Here is a 13,066-nt window from a genome sequence, read left to right as displayed (position 1 = left end):
CTCTGTCTCTCTCTCTTTCTCTCGCTCTCATTGGAGATCAGCAGCATCCTTTGAGGAGGATCTTGGAAAAGATTGTTTAATAATTGATGATCTGCTGTGAGTGTATCAGGATGCCCTCTAACAAACATACACACAGCTCGCAGTGGTGGATCTGATGCAGATTGCTTTTACACTAGTGAAATTTGAAGAAATCTGTTATCTGTGCTGACTAATATATTATATATCTGTCCTTGTCTAGTACACATGACTCCAGCAGCGTTCACACACCACGATCACACATTCCCTGCAGTGATGCAATTTTTCTACTCAACATTTCACATTCACAAGTCATCGAATAGACCAAATACATTTAAAAGTGAATTTGTTTATTTTATAAACACAAGGTCATGTTCAGCGTGTCTGAAATTGACAATTTAATAAAAAGAAAAATATGCATTACAGTCACTCATGTCACTTATTTCAGAGAGGTTAAGATTATCATTCATGCTGCTTGATATAAATTATGTAATATGTTGCCATCCTAGATAAATGGTAAGAAACGCATGATATTTTTTTTAGACCAATTAAAGGTACAGATTGTTGGACCTGCCACTAGAGGGTGCACTACCAAAACAATAACAATCGCGTGGCTTGATGACGCTAAGGAGGAGCGTGGAATGATGGGATTTGTTGTCTTCTACCCAACCGCTGACGGCCATCAATCAGATGATATGAAAACGATTACCACTTGTTCAACAAATATATAGACTCATGTACATTCAAACACAATAATTGGGCTTACATAGCACACGCGAGTTCAGCGATTTGCGCGAGTAGATTACATACAAAGTCAATGCAAAGATCAGACTATGAAGCAGACGCGTCCTCGTGCGGGTCTAGCGACGCGATGCCCCACTTTTGGCGTGTATGCCCCATAATACTAATCTTGTTGATCGTTATAATAGCATACGTTTTCTGTAAAGAAACAAATCAAAACAACTCACCTGTCGAGTAAAACACAAGCGAGATCAGCATCTCTTTCTAGTTGAAGTTTGTCGCAAAGCTCTCTCCATCTAGAAAATGCAACACAGATATTGATCATCGCTCTTTCTCTCCTCTTGTCCTCTATGTTTACGGGAGCTGTACTTGTCGACAGAACCAGCGGCAGATGGTAAACCGCAATTATGTTCCATAAATAAGTAACACAATCCACCATAAAACATGCAAGTAGTAGTAAATAAGAAACTGGTTGAAGCAAGCTAGTGGTTTGCTGGATGCTAGACACTACTTACGCATTTGTCCACAACACTGTTGTCATGTGGTTTCTACGTCAGTAAAGGCGGTATCAAAGGGTAACTAACGTCATTGACAGGCGACTGCACTGCCCCGTGTCACTGTTTAGAATGGGAATTTTCTCATAATTTACAAGTAGTTGAAAACATTAGAGATATTGTTAGTAATCAGCTGGACAAAATATATAACACTAGCCTAGTGGTTTTTGGATATTTTACTGCAAATATCTTACAAATTGTACCTTTAAGGCCACTGAAATGGCGTTTGTCAATGTTTGTTCTGAAAATGTTGTCTTATGTGGATAAATCATTTATTAGTGGTGTATTTCTGTGTGGTTTTAGGGCCCGACGCAGTGGCATGTTCAGATCATAATGGAGAAGCTACTGAGGACGGTAAACAGGACTGTGATCTCCATGGGCCGAGATTCTCCTCTCATAGTAAGTGTTTCTCTCTCTGTCACAGGTTTGTTCCTCTGGGATGTGCTGAGATTTGGGCTTTCCTGTGTCTGTGGTTAGTAACAGTGTGTTCTACCACAGCAGTGCAGTTGGGCTGCTGTCTGCAATCCTCTAATATCTCCACACACACACACACATACACACTCACAGCCTGGCTTTGTTCAGGCAGGCAGAAAAAAATCAGATTTCAGATTTTTTGGCATATCCAACTCAAATCCTTGTGGTCTTTGTGATCCAAACAGAAAAATAACACATTAAAGCTGAAATGTGTCATTTCTGACTGTTTTCAAAAAGGTTTCCCCAAACTCTCTCATCCTCATTGGTCATCAGCTCATAGCCCCTCCCCCTAACTCACACCTTTGGTTGAGCCAGTGCATATATTTGTACAAAGCCGCTCCACCTGATGTGTTTGTAAATATTTTTCAGTATTTTGTTCACTGTTGGTTTGTTGGTGTCTGTGTTTGTGTTCATTTGATTTTGAGCAGATGGCGGAAACTCAAAGCGTCTTTTGGCACTGCTTTTACAGCTCCTGTGATCACAGAAGCACACATTGCTTTAGTTTGCAGTCCTCCTGTCCGAGCTGATTTGAGATCAGGTGTTAGGATGTAGTTTAATCAGAGAGCTCCAGGCTGCCAGAAGTGCAGAGATGCTGATAGTGGCCGTCCTTGACTTTTACATCTCTCCATATGCATGCTAAACATCTCTTTTCCTCGCCCTCTATACTCAGTCTTCATTTTTTCCAAACCCTTTATGCAATTATAGTTAATGAAGAATAGAGCTTTCAATTGTTCAAAAATATGCAAAAGCACCAAAGATGGACCATGAATTTTGCGAATGCACCAATATTGAAATTCTATTATATAATTTATATTAAATAGATTTTAAAATATAAACCTACTATTCCATTTTATTTATCCATGGCACATGCATTTTTATATGTAGCCTAAATAATGTTGTCCAATGACTTGTTTGCATTTTTTAGGCATTGTTTTATTGTATTTCATTTTTTTGCAAGGCAATATATTTTTTTTTGGTAATACATTTTATAAAGCAACAATTTTTAAAGTCCCTTATTTCTTAGAGTAATATTTAACGTGAACTAACAGAGAGCAATTAAGTTAAAAGTAGTGCTGTCAACCGATTAATTGCATTCAACATAAATGTTTTCGTTTACATAACATATATACTTTATTGTCCTTAACTGGAAATTTGTCTTGGACTCAAAAGCTGCAGACACACGCGCACACACACACACACACACACACACACACACACACACACACACACACACACACACACACACGTGGATGTTTGTGTATTTATATATTTATAATAAATATACACAGTACACACACATATATATTTTGTAAACAAAAACTTTTATTTTGGGTGTGATCAATCATCATTAATTGTTTGACAGCACTAGTTAAAAGTGAATCTAGTATTCTTTAGCATTGCTGGTGCCATGTCATGAACCCTGCCCTGACAGCGAACCGAACCGGACCGAACTGTGGCATTGGTGTAGCGTTACACCTCTAACATTCATGAGACTTTGTAAAGGTCTCTAGTGACTGACGTTTGAACATGTATATGCCACTGAAGTACTTTCCTGCCTTTCTCAGTTATTACCCCTCTATCATTCTCTCTCCTGTAGAGTTCAGGAAGTAGCTCTGCGCTGTGGTGTTACTATAGAACGAACCTCTGATTTATGCCTCTTCTTTCTACTGAGCTTATGTTAAAAGGGTTCTAAACTCCAGATGCTCAAGTCCTGATGGTCGAGTCACATAATGCCCATTCATCACTCTCAGGGTACACATACTGTACTCTTTGCTGACCTTTGCAGTAAATCCCTCTGTCTTATGCGGTGCAATCGTACGCCAACTGAGCACATCTGCCAGCAAGAGGGTTGGGCGAAATATCCAACATTAATGAGAACAGAGTATTAGACTGCTATTAAACTAGTTTCATTCTGACTGGAGAATGAGAGAATTAAGACTTTTTAATATCTTTTTTATTATCTTTTATAAAAAAAAAAAACCCAGACCCTGCTTTTAATTATGCAAACATGTCATTATTTAATGATGCATTTCAATACTTGAAGTTCTCAGATTTAGAGATTTGACTGCTTGTGATTTGAAGCTATGTCTGTGTATGATTTTTTTATGTATAAGTATGTTTAAGAATGCATGTGCTGCAGATTCAGTTGAATTGTGTGTAGATTAGTGTGTGTGTGTGTGTGTGTGTATTTTCTCTCTGTGGGCTGCTCTTTCACGCTGACCTTGTTCGTCAGGGCTCTGTTGCTTGGATTCAGATTTATGCATTAACTTTTCTCTGTGGTTATGCTGGATGTGAGTGTAGAATTTAAATGAGACTGATCAGTGTGCGCACACACACACACACACACACACACACGCCATGTGCATGCAGATGTGTCTTACAGTTAAGAAAGTCTTCTTAAATTTCAAAAAGTCTGAATCCTACAGATTGTATTGGATTATTAACTGTGGATGACACATCTCATCATGCAGTGGTTGAGGAGAGGCTTGTATGTACTATTTAACAATGACATAAGAGTCTAAAGATCCCATGGATAAAGGAGGAACCCGATTATGAATTAACTTTGAGATCTGAGGGAGCTATTTGGCTATTTTTCTCCTAATGTACTGTACGTAAGCAACCATTTAGAAATGCAATGTTAACCATCTAGTGCATCTAACACATTGAGTGCATAGCAATATGCTAAACCTTCTCCGAGCAACCTCTGTAGCATCATATGTTGCATATATAATGAGTTTTTTCATGATCAGACAAAAAGATTTGGAGGATCATCACTCCAGTATTTTATGATTTGCTGTTAGTGTTTTAGTCTTTTCTCTGCCTGTCTTGTATTTAAGAGCCTTATAAACCTCAACTATACCATACAGGAGGCTTTTTTCTTTGTCAGGATCAGTGCTTGTCTATATTCAGAGTTTTTAGGCCCCTCCCATTCCTCTGCAGTAGGAGGGGCAAGGTGGAGTAAGTAGGCTTTTGATTGGCTGCTCTGTTTGATTGACAATGCATGCCTTACGTCAGGTGCGGTCTGCAGCATCAGTGCAGCAATATCCTCTTAGATTTACATTCTCACCACATTCTCTGTGCATTAAATATACATTTGTGATGATAGAGAGGCTCTTCAGATTGATTTTTTTCTCTCTGTAGGTTTTTGCTGACTGTCCGCCTTTAAGTGCTTTTCAGATGAGTTTTTCAAACTCTCGCATGGGAAATACCGAACGTTTCCCTCTGCAAGCCTGCGTGGGAATTCCCTGCTTAATAAACATGGAAATGCACACACACTCCTTCACTGTGACCTGGAGAAATGTAATAACTCTTAGTCTCTTTTGATTTGCTGCTGGGAATGAGAGGGAGGTATCAGTTATTTCTTTTTTATTGTTATTATTAAATAATATATTTGCTCCAAAACAGTTTTATTCATTTTGTTTTATTTTATTTAAAATTAAGGTTGCACAAATACATCAATATCCACATAAACTATTTTTTCCCACTCAAACTAATGAAAAAAAAAAAAAAAAAAAAAAAAAAAATATATATATATATATATATATATATATATATATATATATATAAATTCTTTTTATTTTTATTTTTTATGTAATTATTGACAGTTATTTTTAACAGTCTGAACTTATTATTTATTAAAATTACAATATAACACAAAGCTACTTTTAATTTATTTCATTTAGGTTTTTTATTAATTTATTATTGTAGGTTATTTTTATTTAATTTAGTTTTGATGGTTATTCCGCCTCAAATGCTCTTCTGAAACTCTCTTCCTCTACACTGTTATCATGATCCTCAGAGCAGGCTTTGTACTAATATTAAATCATCCCACAGAATCAATCCCATGATCTTGCTGTTGCCATCTGGAGTGAATCGTAGTCATCGGGTCTGTATTTGTACTTGATTGATTTATTTTCTCCCTGTTGCTCCCAGATCACTGCAGTAGGTTTATTCTTGTCCAGTGTAATCTGATGATAGGGAACAGATCTCACATCCTTTCGAATCTAAAGCTGCTATTCACACATAATTACACATTCCAACAATTAGCATCTGCACCGCCACAGTAGGGTTCCTGATATCAAAACTGCCAATTTTCCAGTGAAATATGACATTACACAATTCTGATACGAGACCACCATTGAAAACTCACCCTCAGGCTAGTTGAGCTTAGTAAATGTCAGCTAACTCTCATTTATTTACCTCATTTACAGTGATTTAGGATTATTTTTTCTTTCCCTCATAAAATTTGATAAATACGTTTTATGTTTTATGTGTGTAACATTAATTTTAGGGGTGTGCACGGATAGTCGAACATTCGAATATTCGTTCTGCTCTAATTATTCGATAAATAAAAATGATATTCGAATTTCGCAAAAAAAAAATTCACAATAAAACCTAATTTGGTCACTTTCTGTGATTCTCCACATCATATTTGAAGATGTATGCAAGCAAAATTTGTGCTCTCTCCATGAAGACGTGGAAATTTCAGCAAAGGATAAATGGATTTGCAGCACAAAAAAATCGCTTTCAGTAGCGCTGCTACTAAATTTATTTCAAAATGGCAATACATATGCAGCTATGATCAGCTGTTCCTTCATCTTGGCTGAGCTTTCAACGTTGTTACGGGAAAGGATGAAGCTCAATGTTTAGTTCTTGTCACATGACCTGCGGTGCGCTTGCGGCATTCTGAAAAGTTGAGATGTTTTTAACTCAATTCGGTGCCGGCGTGCCTGGGAAAAACGGGCGCATCGCACCGCGTCGCTTCCATTATGAGGGCTCATACCGCACGCCTCCATTGGAAATAACAAACTTGAGAGCGCAAAAGACGCGATATATGAACGGCCCCTAAGAACTGCGGTCTTCTACAGTACTTCAAATATGCCTTGGAGAATCACAGAAAGTGATCCAAGAACATTGTTGCAGCATCTCTCAAGCAACGAATAAACACTGCTAACTTGGAGAATGCAGTGAAAACTCCTCTTCTCGCGTCTGCCCTAGACCCTCGGCACAAACATCTCAGGTTTCTCGATGAAAACATGAGAGAAGTAAGAAAAAAAAACTTTTTTGAACATTATCAGAACATTTTCCTTGATGCGAGTGGTGTGGATGCAGTCGCCGTCACCAACGATGAAGAGGATGCAATGCACACTCGTCGGAAAAGGCTGAGCCAGTTCTTCAGCGATGATTACAGAGTCCAGCCAAGACGAGTGGGAACAGTTCTTGCTGGAGCCATGTATTCCATGTATTCCACCAGATGAGGATCCCATTCAGTGGTGAAACGAAAACACGAAGCGCTTCACAAAACTTATTCACTTAGCACACCGTTATTTGTGAGTCCCACCAACATCTGTGCCTTCAGAGCGTGTTTTCTCCGTGGCCGGCCTTATTGTTCACAGACAAAAAAAGATTTGCTGACAGTTTAAAAGTTTCAAAGTTAAGTGTAGGCTACTTTCTACAATAGCCTAATTGCTACAGGCTGCTTTGTTTTTCGGAAATGACGGAAACAATAAATTTTGCTGAAAAATAACGTCTGTCTCATTAAACTTAATTTAAATAAACGAATATACGAATATTCATTTTTTTGTGAGCTCAAATATTCGAATGTGATATTTGCGGAAAACGCCCATCCCTAATTCATTTATCATTTGTTTTTAGCCAAATACTATTTTTGCATTGAATAAAATGAATGTAAAATGTATTTTACTCGTATATTTATTTTTAATGCCTGTGGATAAAATAAAGCTGTGAAATGCATGATCCAAGAAGTGTCAGAAAGACTCAGATAACGGAGCCACTCTTTGTATTTTTTATGTTTTATTTTGTATAGTAAATAGTTTTAAAAACTGTATAAAATACACAATATTGCACATAATCAATTGCACTTTTTTTAAAGAACAGAAAACAAGTAATGGTCTCTTTAGGCTACAGTAGAGCTATTGAGAATCACAGCCGTGGTGAAACGAGAGGAGTTTGAATTGTGTTTCTTAATTTGCCAGCAGGGAGAGAGTTAATTCAGTGGAGATGTTGTGTTTTTTATCAGTCAAGTGGATTATTTTGCCCTTTCTTAAAAGACTTTGGCATGTATGGACGGGGTGCTGCGTTTGGCCTCTGCTGTCACATTCCCAGAATGCTTTGCTCTTGTGATGTCATGAAATCTGTATCACTGGAGATGATTTAAACCCGGTTTTGTTAGATATTTTGGTCACTGAAATGTTCTTTCATCTAAAACCATCTTTGATGTTTGATCAGTATGGCTTTCGCTCTGGTTCTGGACACACACAGGGTTCTTTTCATTGCATTTCACTCCAGACTAACCAACTAGTTAATGCATCTGAGATGTGCGTCTGGCTTTTCTAGATGCAGTGGTAGTAAGTCACGCAGATGGCAGTACGTGTCTAGATTAATTTGATGAATAAACGCGTGTCATTTTGCGGTGTGTACTGTATGTGGCCTAGGGTTGGGCTGACTGACAGTGACAGATGATCCTGATTCCAGCCCCAAGCTTTCAGTTTCCACAGTTACATCAAATCATTTCAACATAACATAATGAACTTGTTCCCGATCACAATACCAATTATAACACAATTTAACCATTAATGATTGTATTGTGTAAAAAACACCAAACTAATTATAGACTAGATGTTTTACACAAACTACACAAAGCATACAAAAACAGCAACAAAATTCTTACGTTTTTAAATTAGATTAGGCGAGAACATTTGGGTCAGATCATGAGTGTTGGATAATAAATATATTTCATTAAAATAATAATTCAGTTTAATGTTTTAATGCTCTCCGCACAGTGTTTAAATTATACTCAAGCGTGGATGGATGAGCTCGACACAAGTGCTTGATTTGCTCTGTCTCGACATTTACCAGGTGGTCACAAATGTTGGGCTGCACTCCACGGACACTTCTGATGCCGAAATCCACCCCCCCCCCCCCACCCCATCATCCATCGTGATGTTTCACTTTAGGCATCATCCGATGGGAATTTTTTTTGGTAGACATCGCCCAACCCTAATGCGGCCTGTATGTTGTCAGGAAAGAACGAGATGTTTTCTCGCTGTGGACTGTTGGTGTGTGAGATGTTTAAGCATCGCAGTGCTTGTAGAAATGACTTTAGGTTGTGTGGGATTCCTTTTTCATCTCTCTCTGTGTTTGGCTATATGAGTGAATTTGAATGACAAAACACATGTAATATTCTCTCCAAAATCAAGTAAAAAAAAAGTATATTTTGCTTAAAGAAAATGTAACCTTTTGTATGTTCAAGATTTTTTATACCGACACTTATTTTACAAGTTAAGTATATTGCCCCATTCAATACTCATTACCATAATGCAAATAACTCTCTTCATTATTTCATCACTATAATGTTGAAATAGATATTCTAATAAAATAGAATTAAAATAAATAAAAAAAATATATTAATGTGTATACACACACATATTTTTATTCTATTTTATTTTAATATCTATTTCTATGTGTGCATGTATGTAATAATAATTGAATAAATAAATTAGACTATATATATATATATATATATATATATATATATATATATATATATATATATATATATATATATATATATATATATATATATATATATATAATTATACAATTATACAATTATATTTTTAATTACTAATATTATTTTGTAATTTAATTAGTATATTTGTGTGTGTGTATTATTAGATATGATTAATTAGATTAATTTGTTCCATTTTATTAATTAGGGTAATAAGAATTCGGAGCATTACATTACATTTACATTTATTCATTTAGCTGACGCTTTTATCCAAAGCGACTTACAATTGCTATATATGTCAGAGGTCGCACACCTCTGGAGCAACTAGGGGTTAAGTGTCTTGCTCAGGGACACATTGGTGTCTCACAGTGGATTCGAACCCGGGTCTCTCACACCAAAGACGTGTGTCTTATCCACTGCGCCAACACCACCCAGGAAGGAGCAAAATCTGTTTAATTGTCGTAAAATAATGTCATAAAAAATTGGTTCTGAGAGCCATTTCATTTACATTTTTCACCTTTTCAATTTTCTTTATGCAGTATATCTTTTCTTTTTCTCATGTTTTCCTTCACTTGTGACTATATTTCTTCTCTCCGTTTTCAACGGTCTTTCTGAATGCTGGCACTGCTCTCATTCCTCTCTCAGACCTGTGACACACACACACACACACACACGCACGCACACACACACACACACACACACACACACACGCACACACATGCTCCAGGATATCTTATTTGCTCTGATGTTCCTTGTCATTTTCATAACAGGAACATTGTTTGATTCAGTGCAGGTGTAGAGAGTGCGGTCGCACTAGACAGGATGTGATGTCACACTCTAGGTTTTTAAGTAAAAATAGATTTAAAATCAATAAAATATTAATGTAATCTACATTCCTGCAACAGCTTATTTTATATTGGACCACCAGCTCAGTCTATGAAATATGTTGCTCCTGTACTGGCTAAACATCTTTTTCCATATGCAGATCAGAGTTCATCAAGTCTAGTGTGACTGCAGCTTTATGGTGACTGTATCACATGGTGAGTGTTTACAGTTGTTTCCGTGGTTACACCTGTAGTTGTAATAGTGTGCAACAGTCGGGTTCCGGAATGCCATTTATTTTCTCCATAGGGAAGTGCATTTTTTAGCTAGAACTGACCTACTGTAAACGCCGAGGTTGTAAATAGGTGAAATATGCTTTTGAGCCATCAGTCTGCAGAATTTCAACTTATGTTTTAAATAATCATGGTAAAAAGTGGAGATTTCTGGTATGTGTATATATATATATATATATATATATAAAAAACTACATTATCCATGATGCTTTACAGAAAATTCCAATCATAGAATCACAACGAGCAAATCTCGCCAGAAGATTGCAGACTATATTATATTGTATATTAAAATATATTATTTCTTATCAACAACTTCAAGTGGATAGTTATTTATTTTCCATTTTAATTTGATTATCTAATTCACAATGCTTCATGGGATTGTAGTCCTTTCCCTCACTAAAGCCATTAAGTACACACATCTTTGCCTTTTTGTCCGATTTTCAAATATTTTATTTTTTCAAATCAGAGTTTGTAATGTTGTGATTCTTCTCGTAGCTTGATGGTTTGTTTCATGACTTGCAATGTTTTAACAGACTTTTTTTTAAATCCCTATGGGAAAATGAATGGAAAAATTGCTTCCAGAACCAACATTGCTGAAAAAGTGGATGACACTAATGCACTCTATAGAAGAACATTAATTGGAATTAAATGATTTCAAATTAACAGAGTTGAAAATGCTTCCTAAAATTCCAATAATCCAATAAGTGAGAGAAGTTTATACATATAGTGCATCTAGAAAATCTTTAAATATGATTATTACGAATCTACAAAAATAAGTCACACTTTTCTTCCTTATTTTTTTTCCTGGTAATAATAGTTAATGAAAGTTTATATGAATTCACAGAGGCTAGTAAGATTATTTCTGTATAAATCCTCTATAATGCGTTTGTTGTGACTTCACCGGTTTGGGCTGTGGATATTCACATCCTCGAGGAAGTTTTCCGTTCTTGATATCCGGTAAGATCCATAAAGTCCTCTGTGAGAAACATCATCCAGTGCATCTGAAGAGTTGTGCTTCCATTTAATGCTGTGATTTCCGTGAGGAAGAGAAGACTGAAATGAAAAAAAAAAAGTTTGTGTCCTGTTTGTGTTTTAAATCCATCTGATTTTCCAAACCTTTAGCAGGATAAAAAAAAAAAAAACTTTTGCAAAGCAAGATTTGTTATCGATCCAGTTTCCATGAGAGAAATAGTCTCATTATTCCTTTTTTTCCAGGAGAAAATTCCATTATTCTGTTAAATAAACATATATATATATATATATATTTTTTTTTTATTAATACTAGCTGCAATATTTCCAAACTTAGTTCAGTACTTGCATCCATAAAGTACCAAAGGGTCAAAAACCAAAATCAATCTGACAGGATTTTCCTGAATCATCCTGATCGGAAAACAAAGCAAGTGAACAGATGCTCCTGTAGTGATGCATTCTGTTGCTGAACTCCTGTACTGAAAATATGATGGGAAGTTGTGTATGTAATCCAACGGTCACAGAAACCAGAGTTTCCAGCACGCGTGTTTCTTGGCCTCCGCTTTGGACTTGCGTTTGGGCGTGGAGCCGATGGTCTCCTGAGGATACGTCAGAGGGGGAAACGGGGACTCCTCGGCGGGACACAGTCTCTTCATCAGAGGCTGGAGCTTATCTTCCTGCAGTTTAAAGTCCAGCTCCACGCTGCAGCACAGAGACAAAAGAAATGCAGATTCACAACAATAATACATGCATACTACAGAGAGAGTGAGTCAGATGCCCTGAACGACACAGAATACATCTTGAGATCAGTCTAAAAGTATCTTCACTGTTTGCATCTGTATTATGTAAATTCTGAGGCAATCGGGATATTTAATCAGTAAAATGCATGGTTTTGGACCTAGAGTTTTATCCACTGAGAATTTGTTGCATCACAAAAAGTAGCTTTTGCATAAAAGAATTGAGGCAAAACTGAATGCAAGTCTGCTGAATCTGTGTCTAAATCGATACTTGGTTATTATTTAATATGAACTTTTTAATGAGATACACAGGTGGCTTGTGCACAGTAAACCAAGAATGTGTTTTTACAAGTAATTGAAGACTATGTTTATTAGACTGATGAACAGTCATACTGACTTAAAGATAGATAATTAAATAAATAATACAAAATAATAAAATTCTATAAAATACCTTCTCATTTCACCCCAATATCCAAGCATAAATATGTATGCATTTCAGAAAAAAACTAATAATTTAGACAACAAAGGTATTATTATTATTATTATATTCCTTATTATTATTATTAGTAGTACCACTATCATTCATTTTCAAGAAAATTTCTTAAATCTAGCATAAATGTATATATTTCATAAAGAAAATTAAACCCATTTTAGACCATAAAGGTGGTATTATTATTATTATTATTATTATTATTATTATAAATAATCGTAATAATAATTGTATTACTATTAGTCATTTTTATAAAAAATAGTCTTACATTTAGGCTTCATTCTCTAATTTACTTTTGATTTTGGTGTGAAAAAAAAGAAAGTTATGAGCCATATTTTTTTTTTTACTTCCATGCTTTGGGCTTTACTGCTGACAGCTTTTCTCAAGCATTTTTGTTTATAATCTTCATATTTATGGGTTGAAGGAAGGTAGCGGTGACA

At 35.9% G+C, this 13,066-nt stretch overlaps 2 protein-coding genes across 4 annotated transcripts in view; one reads left to right on the top strand and one right to left on the bottom strand.

The window, feature by feature from the left end:
• The window catches only part of LOC132121715 (dedicator of cytokinesis protein 1-like), a 216,444-nt gene that overhangs the window by 83,860 nt on the left and 119,518 nt on the right, over positions 1–13,066 (top strand). For all 3 annotated transcript variants that reach the window (XM_059531438.1, XM_059531437.1, XM_059531436.1), the window contains exon 27: positions 1,614–1,709. In XM_059531438.1, coding sequence (XP_059387421.1) covers positions 1,614–1,709 — 96 coding nt within the window. The remainder of the gene's footprint in view (positions 1–1,613; positions 1,710–13,066) is intronic.
• Positions 10,948–13,066, bottom strand: part of LOC132121112 (inhibitory synaptic factor 2A-like) — a 38,706-nt gene continuing 36,587 nt past the window's right edge. The window contains exon 4 of the mRNA XM_059530285.1: positions 10,948–12,101. Within this exon, the coding sequence (XP_059386268.1) occupies positions 11,918–12,101 (184 nt within the window). The 3' untranslated portion in view covers positions 10,948–11,917. The remainder of the gene's footprint in view (positions 12,102–13,066) is intronic.

The sequence above is a fragment of the Carassius carassius genome, chromosome 39 (assembly GCF_963082965.1).
Source record: "Carassius carassius chromosome 39, fCarCar2.1, whole genome shotgun sequence".
Classification (NCBI taxonomy): Eukaryota; Metazoa; Chordata; class Actinopteri; order Cypriniformes; family Cyprinidae; genus Carassius; species Carassius carassius.
Note: the sequence above shows the minus strand (reverse complement) of the source record. Positions and strands in the feature narration are given on the sequence as shown.